A 27,935-nucleotide genomic window follows, 5' to 3' on the forward strand; every position below is an offset into this window, starting at 1 on the left:
AATGCCCTCTAGCTATCTAATTCATTTATAGTTTGCTTTGCTATAAGAAACTCTCACAATAGCTGCATGGTTAAAAATGTCATTGTGGGATATAGTTGTCTTCAAAAGTTTGGGTATCCTGGTCAAATGACATGTTTTGATTTTTTACATTTTGTTATACAATTCCTTTTTGCTTTTTCTCCCATTAATGACTCTCACTAGCCACTTTATTAGAAACACATGTTAGCTACATTCTTTGTCCATTGTCTCAAGCCAAAAACCATATAGGTGCATTTTGCAGTTCTAGTCACAGATTGTGTTTGCTTCTCTGCATAGTTTGTTAGCCCCATTTTATCATCAATGGTCAGGAGCAGTTGTTTAAATACTAGGGCCGCTATCCTGACTGGGCCCCCAAAAATCTTCATTGAGCCCCTTATATAGATACTGACACCCATGATTCACACGAAGTTTGTTTCTTAACAGCATATCTCATCAGTGAACTTCCATCAACACTAGACAGACAACCCTGTTGTCTATTTATTTTCCTTTTATTCATAATGCATCTTGTCTATGGAAGCATTTTCAAACAGATCCTGTACAACCTGCATGATACACTTACGGGTTCTAACTCAGAAATCTTAAAAGATCAAATCAATCCATTCAGGTAATAGATCAAAATTTGTATGTCGCACAGCAAGAGCTCTTGGAAATCTATGTAACATTCTTATTTGGCCGGTGGTGTGACAGACAGCTAAATATGACATATAATTATTGCAACCCAAATAAAGAGTTTAACATAAACCTCTAGGTTAACATTAGATGCTAATGGGTGGAGTAGCATGCCTTGAAAGAATCAACTTGATTGATACAGAACAATAAGCAAATTACATTGTTTTTTTTTTTTATTCACTGTGGGTCCCTTTTTTTTTGCATGGGTACCCGTAAGATTCTGGTTACGACAATGGTCAGGACCCCCACAGGACATGATTCAGATATTTGGGTGGTGGATCATTCTCAGCACTGCAGCGACACTGACATGGTAGTGGTGTGTGTGTGTTAGTGTGTTATGTTGGTACGAGTGGATCAGAAACAGCAGTGTTGCTGGAGTTTTTAAACACTGTGTCCACTTACTGTGGACACACCTACTTTTTCAGTCCACCTTATAGATGCAGTGTTGGAGACAATAGTTCATCTGTCACTGCACAGTTTATGTTATCCATCCTCTAGCCCTTCATCAGTGGTCAATTTTTGGTCACAGGCTTCTGTTCGCTAGATAGTTTTGGTTGGCACACTTGTGCTGAGTTTTTCCACCACTCAAATATTACCTGCTCAATTGCGAAGACTGATGAAGAGAGTAAAGAAAGGCTAATAAATTATGTAGAGAAACAGATTTATCTATAATTTCACTACAGAATGCTCCTAAGCAAGTGAACCTGAAAATGGACAAGGAGTGTACATACAAAGTAGCTAACAAAAAAAATAACTACCTAATACAGTGGCTGGTAAATGTATTCCTTATCCAAATGACATTCACATAAAAGTAGTGGTAAAAAAATATATTCTAAATAGATGAGCAGTGCACGGAAGAGCCATACATAAACTTTAATATGGGATTAAAAAGACACAAGCAGCAGGACTTAAGTGTGGGCTGTCTATGATCAAGGAACAGTTAGTCCTTAGAAATATACAACCCTACTACAGCGAACAAATATCATGGCAATAACAGTCATTGAGTACTAATGCACATTCCATAAGAACGTATTGTCATTAAAGTTTAACTTAAAGGTTTCTATCAGCTACTTTCTACTTGCAAATGTATGTAGTTTCATCACAAGGAGATATGCGGGCAGTTCTCTAATATTCAGACCACACAATTCACTGAACAGCTTATTCGTTTCTTTTACTCCTTGATCTTAGGCCAATGTTCGAAAACAGCCCCATAAATAGTTGTCTCAGCTACTCAATCAGTAGGCACCTATCACAAAGCCCTCTGTACCTCTCAACACGCTGTGAGCTTTAACATATACAGGAGTCTGCACCCTCTTAAAATAAGAGTCTTTACTGTCGGTGTAAATTTTAAACTAAAGCTAAAATACTTTGACTTAGGAATGCTGTTAGGCAGCCAAAGAGCAAATCTTGGTTGGTGAATATCTCATAGATTTATGGCAAAGTGCTCCTGTGCTGCACCTGTGTGAGGAGGCTCTGAGGTGAGATTGATCTGCATGTCAGCAGACCATTAAAACAACCCGGCTCCACCACATCTGAAAAAAAGCTCCCTTAGAACTTTTGTCTTTGTTATATTTAGCTGATATCAATGCAATGTAGACAAAGGTGTAAAGTGGCCAGGCCCTATTGTTTTATATTGGAAGAAGCTGAGATCTAGCACTACTTTAAAGCAATATTTTGATAAAAAATCTAATTTACACAATGTTTGGTGTCTGAAGTTAGCTTCTTTAGCTTGCACCGGAGGATAACATAGCTAACAATGCAATAGAAGCTAATATCTACCATTTAGCCTTGCAGTTTCACTAATATCTACCATTTAGCCTTGTAGTTTCACTAATATCTACCATTTAATCTTGTAGCTTCAGTGCAAAACTACACAAGCAAACCTCGGACACAAAACTTTTCTTGGCTAATGCACTGCATTTAATGCAAGTGGAAGTTTCATTTTTCACCAAACTATTGCTTTACCTTTAAGAAGACATACACTTTATGTCCAAATGTTTGTAGACATCTGCAATCAAGGGTATTAACAAGGAGCTTGTCTTCCCTTTATTGCAGTAACAGCTTCTACTCCTCTGAAAGAGTAAAACTGCTGTGAGGATTCAATTGCAATCAGCAACAAGAGCATTGGTGAGGTCAGGTACTAATGTTGAATGATTAGTTATGGATCTCAAACTGCACTCCAACTCATCCCAAAAGTATTGTATGGTGCTCCATCACTCCACAAACCACAGTGCCACTGCCTACAGCCCACTGTTGAAGAGTTTTTTTATACCCCTCTAGCTGATGCTTGAATTTGGACAAGGTGACATTAGGCTCATGTGTGGCTGCTCCAGAGTATTCTATTGGCAATGCTTTTCTATTGATATTATACACATGTGAGTGCAGCTGAACATCTGTGTCAGCAATGGGTACACCTTAAAGTAGTTAAACGTACTTATGAGGAGGGGTGTCTGAAAAGTTTTGGACATATAGTGTATATAAACTTATAGAAAACGTAACAGACAGAGTAGGTGACAAGGTGGTCAGATTAATGACTTCTTGTAGGCAAGTTCTTGCGTCACATGCCGTTGGCACACTGCAGACTGTGCCATTAGAGTGCAGGAGCAGGACTGTTTCACTCAAAACTAAGTGATCAGGCATAGTAAAAAAAGGGTAAAGTAGTAAAATAAGAAAAGGTTGCAGTATGTGGCATCACTTTTGCAGAGAGATCCACGTTGGCACTGGTTTCAGTAGGCATGGCTGGAGGTTGGGGTGTGTGGGGTGTGTATGAGCATGTGTGAGCTGATGGTAGTGGCTGTGTTTGTAGTGGAGGTTTGTGATTGTAGAGTAGAGAGGTTGCGAAGATGCAGGTTTATGGCTGGGCCTCTGTGTTGGGCTCCTTGTCATAGATGTAGCTGCCGACACCACCTGTGTTCACTCCTGAAAGCACAATAATGGAGCAATCCCTTCAAACAACGACCTTCCACACACATTTAGACTTTGAAAGTAGAACAAATGATGTACAGAGAAGAACAGACTGTGCATTATGACTATGAACATACAACACAGTAAACAAGTTGGTTATAGGAAGTTATAGGAAAATATTTGCTTCTTATCAAGATTATATACTATAGGTGTATTGATTATCACAATTAGGGATACACGATCATAATCAGCTAAGATTGAAATCAGTTCCAAACATGCATTTGGCAATCAATGCTTATTTTAACCAATCTGTGTGGCAATTTTATGATGTAAATATCCTGAGGCAGGTAAGTTCACTCATGCTGTATTTGAATGCTGCTGATAAACGTGCACCTTCATGACATATGTATAATAAGTAATAAGTATAATTATGAATAACAATAACTGAAGGTGTTTAATAGCCAGTTGCCTCTTAATTTGGTGCAGCATTTTATTTGACTCATGTTATTTAAATGGGCAACTGATTTTTTTGTTAAAGATTGCCAGTTTGGCTCATTAAAGTAAAAAGTAAGAGTAAATCATATTTATATTGCAACTTTGGCTGATAGAAAGTATTGGAAATGTGCTAGTGTGTTGGCTGTAGAGAAATAGGAATCATACATAAATATTCATGACCAGTACAACCTTAATTATAATACATTAAAAATCTGCAAGCTGATGGCAGCATTATTGAATTGAACAACAGCACCCCTTAGAGGTTAAACATGTTTTGTACCTTTTGGCCCAAAGAGCACAGCATAGCATGGTTTATGACAGTAGGGCTGGCCATCATGCTGTCAAAACATAGAAACAAAAACATGTCATCAGAATATGTGAACATCTTACACAAAAACAAAGCTTTAAAGTGAAAGATTTTTTTTATGAAGAATTGAAATGGTCATTTAAACTAAACATTTAAAATAAATTAATGAAATGATTTATTAAATAATGGTTTTGTAAAACAAACTTTATGTAACCTGTGAAAATTACACTGCACTGATACCTTACTGTCAGTGGTACATCTGCAGGTGTTACTGTATAGTTATAGTGAGTATTGTTTAAATAGTAATAACACATACATATCTGTAATAGTACATCCAAATCATTGACTTTATCTATACACTATTCTAATGTCTTTAGTGACTTTTGTATATTTCTTACAGTCATATGCAAAAGTTTGGGCACCCTGGTCAAATGATATTTTTTGTTGATTTTCTAAGTGAAAATAAGTTACCACATCCTCTCCAGAAAATACACATCTGCACCAGGGGTGTTCAAACTTTTGCACATGACTGTTTTTGATGAGTACAGTTTCTGTTTGTAAGTCTCGATTTTGCTCCAAGATCCAAAGTTTCTATCCATGCATTGAAGATAGTCGCTGCATACAACCTTTCCGCTCATCCTTATTCTGAGTGAAAGGTGCAGAACTGTAATTACACTGTCATTTCAGCTGCTGAGTCTTTGATCTCGTTCCCTCACCTCTGCATGACTGCCTGCTGCCAGAGTCTTGCTGCACCTCTCACAGCGCAGACAGGGCCGATGCCAGTCTTTACCCAGAGACGTCACCTTCTCGGCTGCCACAAGGAAATGAAGCATTGTTAAGCTTTCTGTTATCACGAGCTATGTCATATGTTACCAAGTTCAAGCAGATACCTACCGAAGTAGACCTTCTTGTTACATCTGGGGCACATGCTGGCCTCTCCAGAAAAGGTGGTGATGCTTCCAGCTGAAATGAGAAAAACACATTTGAGCCAGTGCGCATAGTCACACACTCAGACAACTGACCCTGTCTTGCTGTTTTTGCTGGGCTTTGCGTAATGAAGAATAACAGTGTTCAGGATGTGTGGCTTCTGGCCTGCAGTGTGGGAAAAGCTGGAATGACTGGCCTCAGGGTCCCCAGAGTGAGCTGCTTTGAGGTTCTTGGCCTTTTCACTGAGAAAACCACCAGCTTTGACTTTCTTAGTTCAACTCAGCCAACAGGCGCAAGTTCATTAGTAGCAATATCACTGCTTAAGATTCTACAGTGAACCTCAGTGCCCCCTCAGCTTTGCATTCCTTTTTTGTCCTGCAAGGTGCAATTCACAGCAATGACTTGGATTTCCCAGATGAGCAGACCTGTGACCCGTAATATCACATGAGCCAATCAAATATATCTGTGCGCTACTGTTTTCAGTTTGGTTGACTGTTGGCATATTGACATGTTTACTCTTGACATATTGGCTTTTCATCACAATTATATTTTTATGGATCTGGATAAGAACATAACACTGAGATTTAAAATCAGTGTTGCCATTGTAAATATGTATTTTGTTTGCTTTTCACAAGAGTTTAAAACTTGGATTGGAAATACTAGTGCAGGTGGTATGCTGCTGTTTAGTTAATATTTTACTTCAAGTATTTGGTTAGTAGGTTATAATATAGCTATAATATAATATAGCTATAATAATAATGCAATACATTGCTTGTACTTTTTAAAATGTCTTGTATTTGCACAATGATATTTCTTCATTTTATATTGTGTATCTTCCATTTTAGGTATCAGCACTGACTCTTGTTTCTGGCCATATGTTAGCTTAAGGGTATAGTCTTATGCAAAAGGTTGAACATCCCTGGTCAAATTACATGTTTTGTTGATTTTCTAAGTAAAAATAAGTTAACACATCCTCTACATAGAACAAACACAACTCAAATATTACATTTTTCTGCCAATTTAATGCATAATTTCATATGCATAATTTTAAATACATATTTGCTGAGTTTAATATTTTGGGAATAATAAACCTAAAATATATAATGTACTATAACTTTTGCACAGGCCACATTTTATATTTCATATTTTTTTTCCAAAATGTTAAATTAAATTTAATTTAATTTCATTGTGTATTAAAATTAGCAGAAATGTGTTCTCTGTAGAACATCTACAAAATGTACTCAAACCTATTTGGACTAACATTTGAACCTATTTATAGTAGCTAAAGATACATTCTCTGAGTGGAATAGACAACAAAGCACTTTTGTAAGTCAATCTGGATAAGAGTGTCTGATAAATGCCAAAATGCATATGCTTGACGAAAGACAGCTGTTGTGCATTGACTGGTTGTAAAAACAGATAAGCCTGTATAACAGCCATTCATTGGGTGAATGTAGTTGTGCCCCCCCTGTAATTTTTTGCACCCTAGCCTAAATAATCCCTCTGCCAGGTCTGGTGTAGGTGTAGTTGAGGGTACCTTTAGACGGTGGCTTGCTGGTTGCTGGGATCCTCTTCTCTTCAGGTTTGGATGCTGAGTCCACGGAGGTGGCTGGAGGTGGGTTGTTACTGACAGGGGTCTCATACACATAGGATCCTGCTCCCCCAATGTTAACACCTGCGGAAGAAGCAAATACCAAAGTCATGACATGACCACTCAGGAATATATGTGTTTTAAAGTAATTATCTTTCTAGTTGAGTCCAAGCCTCATAACAAGTACAGTGTTTAAAATATAACACGAACTGTACTTGTTCTGGTGAAATTTAAATTCAAATAGTCTTCACTACTCATCATTTTTGTTCATTTTTACCATGCCTTCTCTATTGCCCAGCAGGGAGCCCTCCTTAATATGGGAACACAATAAGAGCAATCAATTTCTTTTCATTTACAGGAAATTACATGCATGAACTAGCATGAACTGTGCACATCAGTTTGAATTAAATTAATTCATTTTAGTTTCCCTTCGTTTATCTGACCTATTTTTTATTGGCAGTTATAATGGCTTTCAAGATATAGTATGGTGAGGCATAGGCTCTTACTGTTTACTGATTATTCACAGTATGTATGCCCAAAAAGAGAAAGTCTCTATGTACACTCATTTGGTGATGATGGTCTTCCATTGGTCTTGAATTCGGTATTATCAAATATAATCACAAGGTACAAACTTCAATTAAAAAAAGAATTTGGGACAGTGTGTGGAATACAAATAAAAACAAAAAGCAGTGATTTGTAACTCCACTTTGACCAGTATTTAAATGGAAACAGTAGAAACACTAGTTATTTTATATTTCACCTTATCAACTTCATTGTAATTTTTGTAAATATATGATCATTCTGAAATTGATGCCTGCAACACATTCAAAAAAGGTTGGGACAGGGGCAATCTAACACTAGGAACACAAGGATCATGTGAAAAAAAAAACAAACAAACAAACAAAAAAAAACAGGTGATGCTATCATACTTGGGTATAAAAGGAGCATCCAGAAAGGGCCTAGTCCTAGTTGAGGCTCACCACTTTGCCAAACAATGTATCAGCAAGTCATCGAACACATGAAGAACAATATTCCTCAACGAGTGATAGCAAAGATTTTAGGTATTTCTCAGTCAGTTTTTCAGAGATCTTTTGATGATTTTACAAAATCGCATGGGCTCAGGAATACTTTGACAACATGTTGTTTGTCACTGCAAGTTAAGACTGTACTACACACAGCGGAATATACTTGTCAGCACCCTCCAGAAATACCATGATTTCTCTGAGCTCCAGCTAATAAAATAGACTTATGCACAGCAGAAATGTGTATTGTGATCTGACAAGTCAACCTTTCAACATGTTTATGGAAAAAAATGGATGTTGTTTTCTGGGCCAAAGAAGATAACAAACAACCACCCAGATTATTACCAGCATAAAGTTCAGAGTGAGGTTCTGTCTGGTTTGGAAGCATATTAGTGAAGCACATCTGTGAAGGCATCATTAATGCTGAACGATATATGCACATTTTGGAGCAACATAAGCTTGGAGCAGCCTAAGCTGACTTTTTCAGGGACGTCCACGCTTCTTTCAACAAGACATCACCAAGCCACTTTCTGCATGTTACCACAGCATGGCTGCGTAATCAGAGAGTGTGGGTGCTAGACTGCCCTGCCTGTAGTCCAGACCAGTCTCCCTTTGAAATATGCTGCACATTATGAAGTGCAAAACATGACAATAAGGACCCTGTGCAGCTGCGCAAGTGAAGACTTAGAACTGAATAATGTCAAAAAATTATATCGATCAGTTGGTGCCTTCAGTCCCCAAACGTTAAAAGGAAAAAGGAAAGGGGATGTCCCAGATTTTTTGAAACATGTTGCAGGAATCAAAGTTTTGTATATTTATAAAACAAAAGAAACAATATAGTTCTTAAGACAAAACATAAAATATTGTGTTTTATACTTCTTCAATTTAATACAGGTCAAAAAGAAGTTAATAATCGTTTCTTTCTGTTTTTATTAACATTTCACATACTGTCCTGACTTTTATGGACTTGAAGTTTGTACACTCTCACAAGCCTACAAGTAAAATGATGTCATTTACACATCACGATAAGGTTCGCTTGTATAGGATTAGCAACTCTCAGCAGATAACCATGTACTAACTGCATATAGAACAAAAGTAATCAAGTAATAATAGTAATAATAATAATAATAATGACAAAAATATTCTTCTGTTGTAATAATTGTGCTGTTTTCAGATTAATACAGCTCATAATATATTACTGAGGATTATTATTAATAATCAGCAGAATGTGCTAATCATTGCTTTCTGTTTTTATTAGCATTTATCAGCATTTCATTTTTTTTTTTAAACTCTAAACTTTGTAGTAAAGTGTGGCAGTACAAACTTTCACTCATAAACATGAAGTCTGTTCTCACCTTTTGGCCCAAAGAGGGCAGCATAGCACGGCTTGTGACAGTAAGGCTTCCCGTCATGCTGTGAGAAAGATGGGGAAGAATGTGAGGAAGACATGAATGAGAAAAAATTGGCAACTGTTTATACCTTACAGTGCTCCCCCACCCCTTTATACCTCCATCCATTACGAGTGTGATTGAATCTGAAAACCTTAATCCAGTTGTGTGTGTTTGTATTCTCACTGCTTCGTCCGTGGTGGCTTTAATTTGGCTAGATGCTCGCTTTCCATTTTAAGCTGATGCTTGTACACAGTCCTTCCCGAACTAATCCACTTGAGTCTAAAAGCCAAAGAAAGGCTTGTTATCCCTTGGCACCTGCTCTCTTTTCCGGATAACACTGACAGCGGTTACCAGGAAACAGTCTCTGTTGATTCATAAACTACTGTCTGCAGACAGGTGTGTATGTATGAGTGGAATATGGATAACATTCACTTTTGTTCACTTTTGTATCAGACTTTAATAGAATAGTCAGAGGCACACTGGGGTGAGGTTGTCATGGGAACAGGCAGTTGTGGGTAAAGTCACTGACAGGGTCAGCACCAGTGGCCCTGTGCCAACAAAGCTATGCTGGGGGAAAAACCGGGTAATGGCACAAAGGCCCTCAAGCCAGACACCATCACAACATGTCAAGTGGCCAAGACCGGTTCTTACATTATCAAGCCTGCTAAAAAAGGAAATGAGCAGAAGCTTATCTCTTCAGAGTATGACTGTAATATTGACATTAATATAGGGTCCTGATAATATATCATACATAAATTCTGCTGACATTAATCTATGGATTTTGTAATCATCAGTGGAAATCCAATTGATAAAGCACCAATAATATTTCTTTAATCTTACCCAAGAAAAACATTTAGAAACGTGATCCTGTTTAAAACCAATGACACATAGTATAACTGATGCAAAGCACTGCTTTTATGAAACACCAAACTCTAAATTTGAGTGTTAATAGCGCACCCTTGTGGAGAATTTTTTGCATGCTAAACATGAGGTCATTTGTGCCTTGTTTCATTTTCATATTTTAAGATGTGTTGCTTATTTAATTTTAAGAAATCTCTCAATCATATTTAATAAGTCATAGTCATATGCAGTAAATCACCTTTTAACTAAAACTACTGGAGTCTGTGTAGGTTTTGACCATATAAAGTTATGTCGACCAATATTATTGGTTTTCTGAATTGTTAGCTCCTGAAGGTCAGTGTGAATCAGAAATCCGAATGTATTTTCCTTTCGTACTGTGACGCATTTCTGAGTGAAACGTGGTATCAGGGAGGGTCTCGAGTTAGCTACACATTTTGCTCAATGATAAGTGGGAGTTATGGGAGTGGCAGGTGATATTACTGGATAATATTTTCCCTGCTCGCTGGTGCATGGTGATGTAATTAAAACTCAGAAGGCCTTTTCTAAGGTGGGCAAAAGTAGCTACATTTCAAACAAATGGGAAAACAAGAAAGATGGCTTTTCCAGATTACCACTGCAGGCAGGGATTCATAGAACTGGTGACAGCTCTCAACAACCCCCCATCAGCTCCCATTTCACTGCAGCAGCATGGCCAGGCTTCTTTCCCTGAAGAAACCAGGGAGATGGTCTAGCATCCCCAGCCCACTCATTTCTTAAAAACTTTAGGTCCCACAACCTGATATTTGAGTCTCTACAGTCTCTCAGACGCCAACTACTGAACCCCTTATAGGTCCACCAGGAGGAGGACACCTGACTGACGATTAATCTTTCTGTGTTAAAACAGAGTACTGTCAAGTAATTTCTGGAAGACCATCTGCCATCATTCATGAACATATCCCACAGAGCATGTCCACAGGGAGCCATGCTGGGTTTCAGCCACTAAACAGAAACACACCTCTGGACCTTAGTGCACTAACCTTGCTATTTCAGATAACTACATCACTATCAGTGATTAGTTCAGTGACAGCTTTCAAGGTGAAAAACACACATCTCACCCTCATGATTTGTAAACCTGACTTTATATCCATGAGAACAAAGTACAGCCTTAACAGAGGCCATGCCCTCACCATAGCAACCATGACCTACATCCAGATTTGGTGGTGATGTCAGTCGAGGGTACGTATAAATCCCCATCCAGAGATTACAATTGCACACCAACTTCCAATCAGGGATGACAAAGGCCCTCTTTCCTGTAGTAAATGCAAAGGTCAGATACTTCCTGCACTTAGCAAGGTCCTGGGAGTCTAATGAAAAAAACAAGAGGACATTTTGGGGTTCACAAGGCAGTAATCATTATGCCTGGAGCCTCTGTTGTTGATTGAAATGGGACTTATTTCTCCCTTGGTGCCTGTGAATCATCACATCCTCCTGTTACTAGCTTAGATCTACACTCCTGTAAAAACTATTGTACACCTGTGGTATTATTAATGGCTTTTTTGCAGTCCACCAAACCTCAACCCTATTGAGAATGTTTGGCATCTCACATCAAAGCCGGTGCAAGACCGGAAGCCGCAGCAGAAGTACGACGTACAAGAAGATGTGGTTAACATCTGGCATCATCAAATTCAGACAGAATTTGAAAAGAGCTGGCAGCTACTATGAAACAGTGTAACTCAGGGAGGCCAGCTAATAAGATTTACAATTATAAAAGCTAGACATTTCTGTGCACCTCTGCTGTGTTTTATATGACTCCTTTTCATGAAGCTACAGTTTGATAATTGACAGTAAACTGTGCATTAGCAGACTGAGTAGGCTGAGTGACAAAGGATTTCCATGTTCTGTATGACAATGAAGTAGACAATCAATATTTTATGAATTTGGTACAAAAATGGCATAGTCACAGCTGTGGAGACAATGTAGACTGTGATGTCTCAAGATGTTGGATTATGAGGAGCAAGAGGAATTTCATTAGTGTAGAGGCATGAAAACAGGAAGGCCCTGACAGCATAAGAATCCTAGCCAATCACAGCAGACTATCCTCTGGGGATCGTTTAAATGCTTAATTAAAGTGCAGCAGTCTCTCAGCTAACTGCAGAAGGAAAGAAAGAAAAGGCCTCTGCATGATGCACTACAATTAAATAGCATGACTAAGTCTCACAGTCAAGGTAGTTTGACTGCATTCTTTTTGTTGTGGCCTTTATTCATTTAATTAGTCCTTATATAGTGTTGCCTCACTGAAGATCCTCGTTTGAATGTATTTCTGCCTGCTAAGTGAAACTAAATGGAAGATCCGAGTCGAGCTGAGCACAGTGCTGCCCAACACCCCACACACAACGCCACACACCATTCGCCTGGGGCACTGAAGGCCAGTGTTAGTTTCTTCGAATGGAACAGCTAACTGAGCATCTGATGCAAACGCAAAGTGTCAGAAAGTCAATATGTAGCTCTCTCTGCTAGCCTGCAAAAAGATGGGGGTATGTGCTCAAACAAGCTCATGAATGTGCTCCTTCACAGTGTCCACACTCATTGTTGGGCTGCAGTGATTAGTTGATAAAATGATTAGTTGTTTTCATGATGCTGATAATGTAAAACAGTTCACCTGTCAAGTAAAAATAAAAGTATCTTACAATGTTCATATACTACATAAAGTCATTCAAAATCTACAATACACTACATGTATTGTTGGGACATTATGCCTTTTATTTTGTTTATTTTATTTTGTTGTAACATAAAAAGATATATATAGTGTAATGATGCCCTCAGTCCACAATTCTAAACAATTCTAAATAGTGGGTTCAAGACTGTATATTCTCACAATATATTGAACAAAATTTGAATAAAGAAATCTGCTGGTGACTGTTTTCATATTGTTGTACAGCTCACAAATGAACATGCTGGACAGAGTTGCTGTTGTTGTTGTATACTTTGGTGTGTACTTCACAATGTACTGTCACCTTTTTGCATCACAATATCATGATGGTGCAGCACATACAGAACTTTGAACAGCTGCAATGGAGTCAAAGTGAAAGGAAACTGGTTCATTTAGCCGATTAATTAAATAAGAGTTGAGAGAGATTAATCAGTTATAGAAATAACTGTTTGCTGCAGCCTGACTCATTACTACCCCATTCACACTCACCTCAGCATGGCCACCTGCTGTCAGGGTCTTGTTGCAGCGCTCACACTTGAGGCAGAACTTGTGCCAATCCTTCCCCAGAGAAGTCACCTTCTCCGCTAGTAGATGAACAAAGAGAGCGAGAGGGGGGTGAGAGGGGAAAAGAGGGAAACAGAAGAAAGAAAGAATCTTGTAAAACAGTCTGATTAACAGAAGTGACGTCACCACTGTACTCTGAAAAGGAAATGGTAACATATATGTATGTACTGAAAGTTAAGTTGGATCTGGACTCTTTGGGGGGTCCCTCCTGAGGACTGGTTTAAAAGAACCTTTTTATATAACTTATAATACATAGTATTAAGTGTAAAGCCTTTATTTTAAAGAGTGCTCACCAGTCATTTTAAGAACTTGTACAGTTACCTTCAGCTGCTTCCCTGAATCTTAGCATTTACTCCGATGGTCACCAACCCTCCTCCTGGAGTTTTGTTTTCCTGTATAGCAGGGGTGCTCAGTCCTGGTCCTGGAGATGTACCACCCTGAAGAGTTTAGCTTCAACCCTAATCTAACACATATGATCGAGGTAATAAAGGCTTTCAGGGGCATCTGAATGTTAGATCCAGGAGTGCTGGATCTGAACTCTCCAGGGTGTTAGATCTCCAGGACCAGGACTGGACACTCCTGCTGTAGAGTTTAGATCCAACTACATCCAACCCACCTCTTACTTTACACCACAGGTTCCCAACTTAAACACTTCAGCTCAGGAAGTGCTTGTTCATTAGCTGATAAGTTGAATCAGGTGTGTTGGGAGCAGGGAAAACACTAAAATGTGCAGGGCAGGGAGTACTCCAGGACCAGGGATGGGAATCACTGCTATACACTAATGAATCTGATCCAGCCAATCAGGGACTTCTGAAGTTCTTAATTAGCTGGAGTAGGTACACTGCAAGGTAAATCCCAAGGACCAGAGTTGGCCACTGATTTACACTATTCTCTAGATTGGATGCAAGAATACTTCAACTGGTTTCCAGTATACTATGACGTTTTTCGCACCACAGTAGAGTAAGCCATTAAACTAGTAAGTGTCTTGAAAGTGTGCATCACTTTAGAAACATCTTATTGGTCCTTCTGTAGCCTAAAGCACCAGAAAGAACAAAGCATGCTTTGAATTTCCAGAGAGGGCTTTCTTCTAATTATGACAAACACTCTAAAACATTCTATGAAACTAAACGGACAAAGGACTACTGCAGGGTTGTCCAGTCTTATCCACAAAGGGCTAGCATGCCTGCAGGTTTTCATTCCAGCAAAGTGTCAGCACACATGACCAATTGTTTGAAGATTGAGACAAACTGATAAACAAGTCAGGTGTGCTGCTGCTGATTTGGAATGAAAATGCTGGTTTGGCCCTTTTTTGGTAAGACTGGATACCCCCGGACTACTGGTTTCATTTGGGATTTTTCAGAGGCATTAGGTCTTTGCTTACTTCACTGGCTATTAAAAAGCAATGAGCTGAGTTTAAATGGTCCATTATATTTGTAATGGGTGATTTCAACTAAAGATGGGGAGTTCCCTTGTTACATGTATTTCTCCTTTGCTAAAAGGATGTTTTGATGCATATGAAAAGGAAAAGCAGTGGCTGCGGTCCAGCTGCAGCTGGATAGCCTGGTGTCAACAGTTCATACAGATTCCTTTGTATACCCCCTCTCCCTGTTCCTCCGTCCCGTTTCCGTCCCTTCATAAGCGTCCCGAGTGGCTTCCCCAGACAGAACCCCCAACCCTAAGAATACTCATTCCAATTATAAATCTCCTCCATCTACACAATGCAGAATGGAGCCATGCTGGGGAAGCCAGAGGAAACATCTCGTCTTATCAGGCCTGGGCACAATCACCAGAGAGAGCAGCCAGTTTCCTCCAGCTCCCTCCTCCTCCCTGGCCTTCCCGCCTGAAGAGGGAGTATTGTTTTTAGTCTGTCAGTCCAACTGCCCCCTCACTCTCTCTCCAGGGATCTGGCTCAGGGCAGCAGGGATCAGGTTCGCTGCTAGCAGAAAGCTTTCTGTATCATCAAATGCACCGTGAAACCTTGAAACAAAATGCTCCCTGTTACTTGTTGTACTCCAGCAAAGAGACATAAATTACCTTTTAAAAACTTGGAATCATATCATATTAATGCAGAACTCATAGAGGCCTTCCCAATAAATAAATAAGTAAATAAATGAATGAATGAATGAATGAATAAGAATGATTTTAGAACAAACACTAAAAATTTAATAAGAATGTTTTTCAATGCTCTATAAAAACAGTAAATTCTCAAAAAACATTGTAGTGAAACCTTTTTTAATGGTCTTTTTATTTTCCTATGTAGGCTATTAGGTTATTAGTCAAGAAGCATATCAATAAAAGTACCTGTATTAGTATTTCTTAAAAATGTTCTTAAGGTTAATAAATAAGAAATTTAAGTGGTTGGTATAGTGTAACGGGTAACACCTCTGCCCTCCACGCTGCAGACAGGCTTTGATCCCCTGCCTAGGCAACCAACCTACATTATCCCAAGAAGGGACCTTGGGCAAGACTCCAAACTCTGTCATACAATTCCAAAATTCTGAAGACATTTTATGTTTCTTAACTGCTCTTTTTTTCTTACATCTGACTTCCAGAAAAATGTTTCTTTCATAAATCTGCCCTAAAAGGTATTTTTTTAGATGTTTTATTAAATATTTCAAGTTTTAAGAACAAAACGATTAATAATATACAGAAATTATGTATTTCTAATCATTTTTTGTCAAGATAAAAGGCATGGATATTATTTTTTATAACTGAGAGGTTCATTCAATGCTATACAGCTTTCTCAGTAATTCTGGGAATTACTTACAGCTCTGTTCATCATTCTAGACACATCAAACATTTCTTAATGTTTTACAGCTTCCTAGAGATTACGTGGAACCTGAAAGTTGCAGATCACTGGAATCATAATGGAGTCATTTTAAACAACAAAATTGGTTTAACATCATGAAAACTTTTGAATGGTAGCTGGTAATACGGCTAAATTTGATTATATTGAGGCACATTAATGAGTTCAAAAGCTGTTCTGCACTTCCAGACAGCATAAATCACTGCTAATAAAGCAGAGGCTAATCAGTGCATGCAGACATTAAGAGTCAAGGGCCTTTCAGGGCAGAGGCTGAATGTGTTCCTGTGGGGCAGCAGCCAGTGCCAGTCTCACCAGTCAGAGTGTGACAAAGCACAGACATGCAGACTTACAGTTAAAAGGGATGCTGTTATTGTAAGAGGCGAGAGGTTGTTAGATAGTCGTCTGGGTGTCTGCAGAATGCACAGTCATTACTGTCTCATCAGTCTGGTTAGTACCTGGACACTCTCCAGTTACTAAAAACACACATTCACACTATGGTCCAACATGGTCTGGAGCCAAATATTGTAGGCTACTTTAGCATGTCACTGTGCAATTATATATTTGTTTTTTAAATCATTTCAGTTAAACAGAATAGGCATGGTGGTCACCATAATTCACAAACAAGCACTAAGTCTGAACGATATATTTGATGGAAACTTGCTTCATACCTTTTGGTTCTGCCCTAAAATGTCCTCTTTTTGAGCTAATCTATTTAATTGGTTTTCTGAAGTGTACAACAGAGAGATTTCTCCTGACCCAGTATTGCCATATTACCACATAGTCAACAGCCAGCATTAATGTTTGGCATGATTTTGGAGAAAAGGATTAATCTCAGAGAGTGGAAATCTAAATGTTCTCACTCATCTAAAATATGGCCTTCTGAAATGGTTTCTTCTATACACTTGGAGAGATTATGATATATTAATACAGGCTCAGTCAAGAAGTTAAAAATTATATGGACCATTTCATTGAATGCCTTCAGATGAATCAACTGTGACTCTCCTATTTGTAACTTGACTTGAATTATATCTCCTCCAAACTATTAAGAATGTAATAATACCTGTTATCATATATTTTTAATTGCTATCTTTTTGGTTTTTTTGTTTTGGAATGGGTTGTCATGTGTACAGTTTTAAAACTTGGAATAGCTTTTTGGTTCTTCTTTATTGTGAGATAAATTCCCCAAATATTCTGTTTCCCAAATAGAGCTAATATGGGGTGGGTGATATGGCAAAAATATTTTTACGATACATATCACAATATTTTGACACAGACTTAATGCACTAGTAGTACCACATTTAAAAACTGCCATCAAAAATTCTTGCCACAATGATTTCCATTCAACATTTTGCATACTGCACTGTGTTAAGTACTTACAATTTTCATGATATGCTCAGAACAGCATATTGTTTATGATGATAATAAAACGTATCATGATAAAAATGTGTCACTGAAGCAATGGAAACGGTCCATTCAAAAGGGTAAGTAGGGCAGTACTTCAATACAGTGGTTAACTCATTCTCAGAACGACTGCATGATTTGTACATAATACTGTTCTTGTTACAAATTGCATTTACGATATGTCTTACAACATATTAATAACTCACTGGTGTACCTTTGATTACATGATTCAACACTGGCCTGCATTGTTTTGACCAAAATTACTTAACTTTGTTGGATCACCCTCAGAAACTCTGGAACATCTGATATTGGTCAGAATACTCATAACCTATAATACAAAATAAGTAATTTGTCTGAGGGTTAATTTGCAGCTTTCTGTGATGTGAGCATGGCAATGGCCAGTGTCATGATAATAGCCTGAGAGAGATCCACATAATGGTGTCCCCATCAGACTGAAAACAGAGGACTGTAGTAGTTCATTATGGAGTCATGTTTCGCAGAATGAACGGCACAATAATGGAGGAGTCTGTAAGACTATCCGTATGTGTGTGTATGTGTGTGGGGGGATACACTGCCTCACACCATCAGGCTTTATCCAGCATACAAAGGTTAGAGTGCAATATGCACACCTGATTGCAGCTAAGCTTCTTAACGTCTTGTTTTGAGCTGCAGAGGTAAGCTCTTCAGTCCTGCGCTCCTTGCTGTTGTTAGTAAATGTCAGCTACAGTGAGAGATAACTGTTATGCTTAGGGATGCACAATTAGAGGCTTTGCCAGGATCAAAATCACCTGATATTTGCTCCTTTTATGCTACTTTTATGGTACCAAATTCCTTAAATAGTACAGAGCACTGAACAATTCTGTGTCATTTAATGCCTGATTTCGAATAGTCAGTGTCATCAGCATCACTGAACCAGAATCTAGACTGCTGACTGGCTGATAAGCATGACTAACATCAGGAATCTGCTGAACAACAAGGGATAGCATTAGCTACGCTGAACACCCTCACTACATCCCTCAATTCCCAAGACCAAAATTAATTTTAACTAAAATGAATACAATATATGGGATATGGGAATCCAGAGCTGATGCAGGTATCCAATATTTTTTCACATACATATCTCCTCTTACGTCAATACTTAAACGTTTATAAAATGTAGAAAGTGGCTTTGCTTGTCTTTTTCATCTGTTTCAACTTCAAACTAATCATTGCAATACTTATTTTGTATCATGAAAATGTTTTGAAGAATCTTGACATTATATTTTTGGCATATCACCCATCCCTACGTATCTGTATCAAAGTCAATGTATTGATATTGCCATCGTAACTGATGATAAAAATTCATGATTGGTGCTTCCCTAGTCATGCTTTATGATTCCTCCTTGTGCTTTTGTCCATGAGGAGGTTCCTTGATAACACCTCACATCTAGAGTACCCCATAAATAACACAAAGATGAGTTGAATTGGTTTATACTGGAGAAAGGTCAGTGAGTGTAACAGTAGCTAAAGGTACAGTGGGTTCCACAGCCTCAGCAGAATGTATGCAGGTTTGGATGCACTGCACTGTCTGCTCTCATCACACTCAGACTTCACTCACTGCAAAACGGTCCTCCTACTTCAAGAACTATGAGAATCATATGAGAGCTCATATAATCAGCATTTAACATCCATCTGTTGCATATCAAATAAATAAGTCTCTCTGTAAACATGTCTAGCCTGATATCGGATTATGCTCGGATGATATCGGATGTTCCAGAAGGGAGGAGCCTGTTTGGTTCTTGTAGAGTCTTCCACGCTGCAAGCAAGGAAAGAGAAGTACAAACAGCAATCACACCCAATTATATTTGCTTAGATCAGTTGACACTGTACAATATTTTCATGGCACTGGTAATTACTTTGTCTCTGAGTGTTTGTCTGTGGCCAGTGAGAACTCACTCAGCACAAACAGGGCTAATTGTTTAAGTGGAGCAACTGTAATTAGGCGGGTAGCAGGGAGGGGGGAAAAGATAACAGGGCATTGGTAATTTAAAGAGGGTCTTTAAGGGGGCCATTTGAATGGGGGTTCTTTTTCTGGTGGGCTAATTGCTGTTCTGTAATTGTCAAGCGTAAGAGGTCAGCAACACAACAAACCTATGCCACGGAGACTGAGGGGAAAAAAGGCAATGAAGGAGGGTTGTGATTTCTTGCTTGCTGGCTATGCCTTCGGCAAACTGAGTTGTGTAATCACAGATAAATAAGCACCAGGCCTTCAACAACATTTGTACAGTTGAACTCCCAGCATGCATCACTAATCTCTATCCCCCGTGTGCCGAGATACAGGAGCTGAATAGTATATGTAGGTGGTAAAAACGTTCATGTAACTATTTCAGTGGTATGTTTTGTTGGACGTTCTTTCCACTGCAAAAACCATAATATGGACCCATCTGCTCGGATTGTATACTGTAAACCTCCCCACCCCCTTAACTACATCTCTCCTTTTTATCTGCCTGCTACTGTTCTGCATGCATGCCAGATGCTTCCACAGTAGCTTTTCGGTTAGTGTCCAGTGATTACTACATGATCTGTTCGCTTTGTACTTGAGGGCTTGGGGCCAAAAGACAAGCACTCCCATCACACACACACACACGTTGCCTTGTTAAATGGCTGAGATTGAGGTTAGTCCGGATGATTACAAAGAGGACCTCCATTTTGGTGCAGTTAGCAAGCTAGCTCACTCACTAACCATACACAATAAAACACAAACGAGCATAAATATATAAGATAATTATACTCATGCTGGACACTGATCTGTAGCAAAAAGCTATATAGAAGTGGCATAGTTGGTGGCAATAGGGTGACTTGGCAGCTGCATATATTCACAGACCTAACAGAGCAATTAGCGAACTAGACTACCATAAACAGTTAAAACACAGTTAAAAAGTAAATAGCATAATAAAATCTCTTAACTGACTGTGTATCATGCAGTTTCAGGTGTTTATTTAGCACCAGTGGGGATGAAATGTTAAAAGGGTTGTGCTTGGACACTGGTTAAATTAGCATTTCCTCTGTTTTGGATATGCAGTTCTGCTATATGAAGGGCCACCCCTTAAGGAGGTCATGCAGCCAAAGCAGTAGCACCCCTGGATGAAGACATGAATTTAGGTGTTTAGGTGGCTTTGGCTGCACTGACCCGTTTCGCACATGAAATTCACCTTTTTGGCCAGTAGCGCTACTGTTTTGGCTGTGTTGCGCACACAGAATCTATTCACCCTGCAGGTCTGCAATGCTAAATCGGCAGCAGCGATTTCCATAGAAATTAATGTGATTTTGCTCGCTGACAAACATGGGCACTGAAAACTAGGGCAAATCAGTGAGCCATTCTATCACATTCTCCGTTCACTGACTGCTAGCACAACACTATTCACAGATTAGCATCATCCTTTTTAATGTAACAACTCTTTTGATCCAATAAAGGATAAATCAAATTTACATAATTTTCCCCTTAATACAAATGTAGCAATCAGCCAAGAATGTTCAGTGTCTAAGGTTTCCTCCTTAGCTTTGCATCAGAGCTACTAGGCTAATGTAGCTAACAAGTACTAATTAGCACTGTACATAGATTTGCCTCAAAGTGAGTTATTAAGTCATCCCAAATAGATTTGCTCATGTGGTTCAGGCATTATAGGTCAGTCACCGCTGGACAAAAGTCTAAGAACAGTAGCAGCAGCTATTTTGAAGCCTGCATTTTGTCATAGTATTAGCTTAAACTTAATTTTTCACCCAGCTATTCCTTTAAGGCAAAACATAACCAACCTCTACCAAAGCCTTGATTAGAGGAAGCATGCCATGGCTTCTCTAAACATATCTTAAATTGTTCAGTTGAGTGCAAGCTTTGACTTCCAATTTGCACTGGCGTCTGAACTTCTGCATAGTAGTGCGGTAGCACTGGGTGTGGCAGGAGGCCTCTGGTGTGCAGATGTGCCTTCCTGGCTCAGCTCCTTGAGGCTGATGCAACGGCACTGCAGATGTGGCTCCATAGAGCCACTGTCGCCTCAGTCAGGGTGAGGTTTCCTTCAGGTCCAAACCAAGCAACCTTATGAACTCACTTCTCTGGCATGCATGATTCATATACGTGGGTGTTCTGTGCCCGTCTCGTAGTTTTCCTCTGGCAATCAGCGTGGGACATGTTTTCCTCAGAGAGCTTCTCTCAGCTCTACTAAAGCCAATGCTAAACTCCAATTATCCAGACAAGTACCAATTTCCAAACCTCATATTTCAACTGTTGTCACATTTTCATAGTCAGATTTCTTCACTACATTCATTTTACAGTGTGTAGCAGGGATATATTTTTTTTTTGCCCCCAGTCAGAGCCTGCCGATATAGAGCCTCCGATCTGATATTTGTATTTTTGTAAATAATACAACTGCACAACTAACTTCAAATACATGAAAGTAGATAAACAATATACAGTCCAATACTAAGGTATGCAAGATAGACTATATGGCCAAAAGTATGCGGACACTCTTAATTATTGTGGTTAGGTGTTTCAGCCATACCCATTGCTAACAGGTCTACAAAATCAAGTACATAGCCATGCAACCTCCATAAACAAACACTATTAATTGAATGTTTTGCACTGAAGAGCCCAGTGACCTGAATTGTGGCACTGTTATAATATGCTACCTTTGCCAACAGTCAGTTTATGAAACTTGGGCTGAATGTGATGAATCACGCTTCACTATCTGACAGTCTGATGGAAGAATCTGGGTTTGGTGGATGCCAGGAAAACATTAACTATTGGACTGCCCAGTGCCAACAGTAAAGTTTGGTGGAGGAGGGATAATGGTTGGGGGTTTTTCAGAGTTTGGGCTTGGTCCCTTGGTTCCAGTGAAGGGTAATGTTAAAGTACAGCACACAAAGCCATTTTCGAGAATTATATGCTTCCAACTTTTTGGCCACAGTTTGAGGAAGGCCCTTTTCTGTTCCAGCATAGTAGTGTACAAGTAGCATATGTGCAATTACTTTGCACTCAGACTTTACAAGTACCTAATTTATCTGTGTTTTGACCAAGAGGTGGCTAGCTAAAAATAAAACACAAGTTGTGGATAATTTAAGTGTATCTCAGCTCTACAACTCTGGTGTAAATAGAATGCAAAGGTGTACAACATCCTGACAAAGGATTGGAACTGGATAGTGCTTAACATAGCTGATACAGACACCGCTTTTTTAAATCAAATCAGGACATCCCAAGTGTATAGAGCAGTGAAGGAATTCGGTACTAAAGATGTAAGTTGGTTATGCAATAACATATTTTATTCAGAGTGGAGTCTGAACAAGCATGGCTTTCCACCAGAGGAGCTTCTGTGGCTCTGAGCCCAAACAGCGCAAAAACATCTCAGTCTTTGCAAAAATAAGACTCCAAAAAAGCCAAGATCCTTTTAATGCAGCAAATTGACAAAAATGCTCCACAGAGAGCACATCAAGGGGGATGAATTATGCATTTTTGATGCCCCAAGGGAAGCCTAATTTAGAGCAACATCTATCATAATACTGGGTCCCACATACACATCAGCCATTACATAATGGCATAGGCCTTCACCCTTGCTGCAAGGTTTGAGACAAGGCCATTATACTGTGGTGCGGGTCCATGCCTGCCAGGAGAAGGTTCCAGAGTAGATAGAGCAGCCCCCAAGGGGACATGCGGGCGTCCAGGTTACGCAATGCCACTGAACAAGAGGCGCAAGCTCAAGAAATGAGCTTATATAACAGAGACAGCACATTCACACAGCTTGTAGGGTAGCCAGGCAGAAAAATACAGGCTACCCTACCATGTGGGAAGGAAAAGCATGAAGGAGAAAAATAAAAGAGAGAAAGCGGATGAATGAAAAATTGGAGTTACGGCTGCACAATATGGATAAAACACCAATCTTGCAATTATACTGATGCATACTGCAATTGCAAAAAAAAGGTAATGGTAATAATGGGAGACACAGAACTGAAATGAAAGTGAGTGAAAATGAAACAGGTGTCAGAAGGAACGGAACACTCTTCCACTACTGAACTAGTTTAATGTGTGGACAGAAAACAGTGCAGGAGCGATGCGAATATGGACGTCCTCTCTCATTACCATGCATAAAGTGATCTGAGAGCCTGACTCACTTTTTACGTACAGTCAGGGAGGAATGCAGGCCCTGAGGGCATAAAGAAAGAAGCAGACGAATAGCAAGATCGACAGCGAGTGAAGCCAGCCTCATTCTGAAGTCACTAAAGTCTTACGTCAGCTCCTGGTTAGTTCATTGTCATGCAAGACGGTGCTGGATCCTGTTAGTGGAGGACAACATGATGGAGCACTTTGGCTCTTTTTTCCTCTCCTGTTCAACCTTTCTTTCTGTTCACCCTCCAATCCACCCACCCCATCTCTCACAGACCAAGACAGGCAGCTCAGTAGAAACCAACACATTCCCACACTCAAGCACTGGGTATTATTTCTATCTGCTTCTCTGATTTCACATTAGCTCTAACTAAATAAAAAATATTATTATTAATTTAAAACTGAAAAAAATAATAGCAACAATTTTTGAATTATCATTACTGTATTGAATGTCAAGTAGGATTGATCGACTGATATGGAAATCGCAATTTGATAGACTACAATGATAAAACCGCATAAGCTGTACTTACTGTACTTACACTGAGCATTCAAACCTCAAGTCCAAGGTTACCAAGGTTGCCAAGTTATGACAGTTCACTTTGATATTTACAGGTTTGCAAAGCCCGGATGTATCATTTTGGGCACAAAGGATAAAGAAGAAAATATATAAGCTCACCACTAGATTCACAGGAACTAACAGCAGGAAGCGACCGCTGTGATTTATGAGAGACTATAGGCTATTGATTTTTGGAACCCTGTGTACACTTTTATTATGACCATCTAAGCTACTCAGACTCCTGTGAATGACCCACATGAGATTTAGTTAAGAGAATCCTTTCCCAAGCATTCAGTTAAGTCAAAACTTATTTCTGTTATGAGCTAAAGGAAGCTCTGAAGAAGGAAAATTAAGATGGAATACGGCTTTATGCACCATCCATTTGAAAAGTAGCTGTTTTCCGCCAACCTTCACAACAGCTGTCCAGCTGCAAGAATAGTTGCAGGATCACCTATCAATAAAGAGATAAACAGAGTAATAAAATGTTCAGCCTAAGCCTTCAAAATGCTTCACTCCAGACAGCGGCTAACCACTTAGGTTTGAAACAGGATACACTTAACCAAAGAGAAAAAAATGCCTATAACCTCATTTGGAAATACCATTTAGGCCAAGTTTTACAGACAGAGGACGTACGGTAAAACCAATCAACCTTTTTATAATACCAAAGTTCATTTAAATTCCTAATATGCTAAATATTAGTAAATACAATGTCAAAACATCAAATAAATTAAAAGTATTCTGACTGTGTTTAAAAACACTATAAAACATTTCACACAAAACCGTTTTCTATGCTTGTTTACATTACACAAGTTAGTCCTTACATTATAAAGTAGTGTCTAATCTGAGTACTGCTCCTCTCTTTCTCTCAGAGTCAAGCACGTATGAGCGAAAGTATGAGGCTGGGTGAGAAATGCTCAGATGTTTCAGCATCAGACGTACTGGAGCAGCAACGTCCAAGTGGGACGTCATCAGAGCTCCAGGACAGGGAGGAGCGGAACACACCCATGACTGACCACAGCTGCCGGGCGATAATATTAGCACACTCCACTTCATTCATCCTGCCCAGCTGCCCTATGACGTACACTGAGCCACTGGGTTCAGGCCCAGACCCTGGAGAATCTACTGTCACCACAGCCTTAACCTCTCAGAGGCGTAATGGACACACATCTATTTTATATTATCATGGGATTGTTTAAACGTACACTACGTTGTATTATATTGATAAGACTTTTTATTAAACCTCTTGTATTTATTTGACATTGGAACAATCAACTACAGTTTAAATAAATCTGAAATGATCATCAGCACTACTGCTGTTTACTGTTCAGTAGCCTAAATGTGTTTTCTGGAGCATGTTTTGCAGGGAGACTGAAGCAGTAGGCTGTGTATTTCAACTATGGCTTTATGTACATTTATCTAATTTTCCTTGTTTGTTCATGCCCCTGGTCACACAAAGCACAATCTACCACATTCTTTCATTTTTAAAAAAAATATTGCCTTTCCATAATTCTCCATGAAAATGTAATTACTTTTTTTCTCGCCTACAATTCATCTAAGTTTTGATTGTCACTTTTTTAATAATACGCAATAATATAATATTTAGCCTCCAACTCCTACCTATCATTGTGCAAAAATGCTCAGTTAGCACAGAAACCCTCCCTGATACAGTATTTCACCTGAAAATACATCACAGTACAGAAGGAATGTGGGCTAGGATTTTTGTGATTCACATTGCCTTTAAAAAGATGGTCGTACATGGATATCAAAATTACTGCACTTTAAAACAGTACAGTTATAATTGGGTTTTATAAAGTGATATAGCATTAAAAATGAAAAATGTCTTAACCCCAGTTGACTGCACTGGGGCTAAAGCTAAAAGAAACTACTCAGAAATGGGATAATGACAGCACATCACACCAGTGTCAAGACCCCCATTAGCTTTCAGCAGATTCAGTGATCCAAATACCAAACAAGTGATTTAGTGTCCTTGGTGAAGTGTAATCTGATGGTGTCTAGCCAGTGTAAAGTTCTCTGTTTTTTCCCCAATTTAGTGATTTGAGGGACATTGCTAGTGCAAGCCCATAAGATGAACTGCTGCGAAAGCTGCACTTGCTGTTATATAACCCTGCTTCCACTGACCCCATTGATTTTAACCTCCTGCCAGCTTTGCAGACATCATGAGTTACTGCTCAATTGCTGAGCTCCACACCATGTAAAGAAGAATATGATATTTTCATCAGTCTCTGTTCACCACACAGTCACTTTACCACCGGCTCACCTTATAAATAAAAGAGAAGAGATAATAAGGTCAAGTATCAGAGGGATAATAATAGTTTGTGCTCTTCCCGGCCCAGCGCAGCCAGTAATTGAGACATATCAAAGAATGGGAAGTACAATAGAGCACAATGTCAGTCAAAATTTAATTCTGGGCACAAAAGAACAGAAATGAGCAGGACAAAAATAGGGATGCTACTGTTTCCATTACAGTATAAAATCCCAGAAGCCTGACCAAACCAAGAATCCACTGACAGCTGTGAAAAGAATGCACAGACTGCAAAAAAAAGTAAAAGAGAAATAATAATATTAAATAGTTCCTCATCTGGCTGAGAGTGTTTATAAGCAGTCAATTAGAACAAGACAGATGACCACAAAGAGGATCAGAGCAAAGCTGCTGTCTGTGTCATCTCTGGGTAGTAATATTTTTATACTCAAAACTGACCATCACTGCAGACCATCATGTACAGTTAGGAGGTTAAAATACATTGATTCTCTTATTCCTCAGGTTACAATATGAATCAATTCAGTATATGTACTATATTAGAGCATTTTGCAAATAAAGTGTTTTTGTTTCCTCATTGCTTTGGTCAAATATCAATGATGAAACTCATTTTAGGGTGATCTTTTGACAATAATTAGGGTTTTCATTTGTGCTGATCTTAAAGAAATCTTAATTTGTTGAAGCTGTAATCTGAAATAGAAATAGAAATATTTTTGCTGGATGTATAAATCTCATCAACAGTAGTCTAATACTAAACATAGTGTTACAAATCAAAATTGTGGCGTTATATACCCCGTGTAAACTAATTTAACTGAGAAAGAAAATCAAAGCTTGGAGAAAGTTAAAGCTGTACATCTGTCATTAAGAGTTCTGCTGTAACCTGAGAAGCTTTTATTTTGGAAATGAGGGCTAAATCAGAATCCACATGCTACCGTGATGCTACTGTGCGCGCTTGAGTTTTGGAATTCAGTAAACACTTTCAGCACTGCCGCCTATGGTGCGCAGGTTAACTTTACTTCACTTTTTAATGACTTACATCGGATTTTGTATTATACTTCAATGCAGGCATGTAATATAATAACAGATGAGACTGTGACAAGTTACTAGCCTAATCAGCTCATTTAGAGAACAAACCTGAATGAGCGAACTTACCGAAATACACGGTCTTCTCGCACTTAGGACACTTAGACGCCATGCTCGAGCTCTCTGTTTGAATAATCAAACGAAATTACGTAGGTATAAATGGAGCTTTCAGGGTCTCTTACTCCCGCGCTTGCATTTCACTGAGCCTGGGAGCATCCCACT

At 39.0% G+C, this 27,935-nt stretch overlaps 1 protein-coding gene across 1 annotated transcript; it reads right to left on the bottom strand.

The window, feature by feature from the left end:
- Positions 1-1,352: 1,352 nt before the first annotated feature.
- Positions 1,353-27,935, bottom strand: crip2 (cysteine-rich protein 2). Its single transcript, XM_036594200.1, has 8 exons — positions 27,783-27,935; positions 13,385-13,479; positions 9,310-9,367; positions 6,879-7,016; positions 5,309-5,377; positions 5,131-5,225; positions 4,388-4,445; positions 1,353-3,627 (listed from the first exon to the last, which is right to left on the bottom strand). Exons 1-8 carry the CDS (start codon positions 27,823-27,825, stop codon positions 3,560-3,562), a joined length of 624 nt encoding a protein of 207 aa, XP_036450093.1. The 5' UTR covers positions 27,826-27,935; the 3' UTR covers positions 1,353-3,559.

Source organism: Colossoma macropomum, unplaced genomic scaffold (genome assembly GCF_904425465.1).
Source record: "Colossoma macropomum unplaced genomic scaffold, Colossoma_macropomum, whole genome shotgun sequence".
NCBI classification, from domain to species: Eukaryota; Metazoa; Chordata; class Actinopteri; order Characiformes; family Serrasalmidae; genus Colossoma; species Colossoma macropomum.

Coding starts and splice junctions, on each gene's coding strand:
- crip2 (XM_036594200.1), bottom strand. CDS start 27,825: ATGGCGTCTAAGTGTCCTAAGTGCGAGAAGACCGTGTATTTCG. Junction 5,226..5,308: donor TAACAAGAAGGTCTACTTCG/GTAGGTATCTGC, acceptor TCCTTGTGGCAG/CCGAGAAGGTGACGTCTCTG. Junction 3,628..4,387: donor TGTGCTCTTTGGGCCAAAAG/GTACAAAACATG, acceptor TTGTGCTTTCAG/GAGTGAACACAGGTGGTGTC.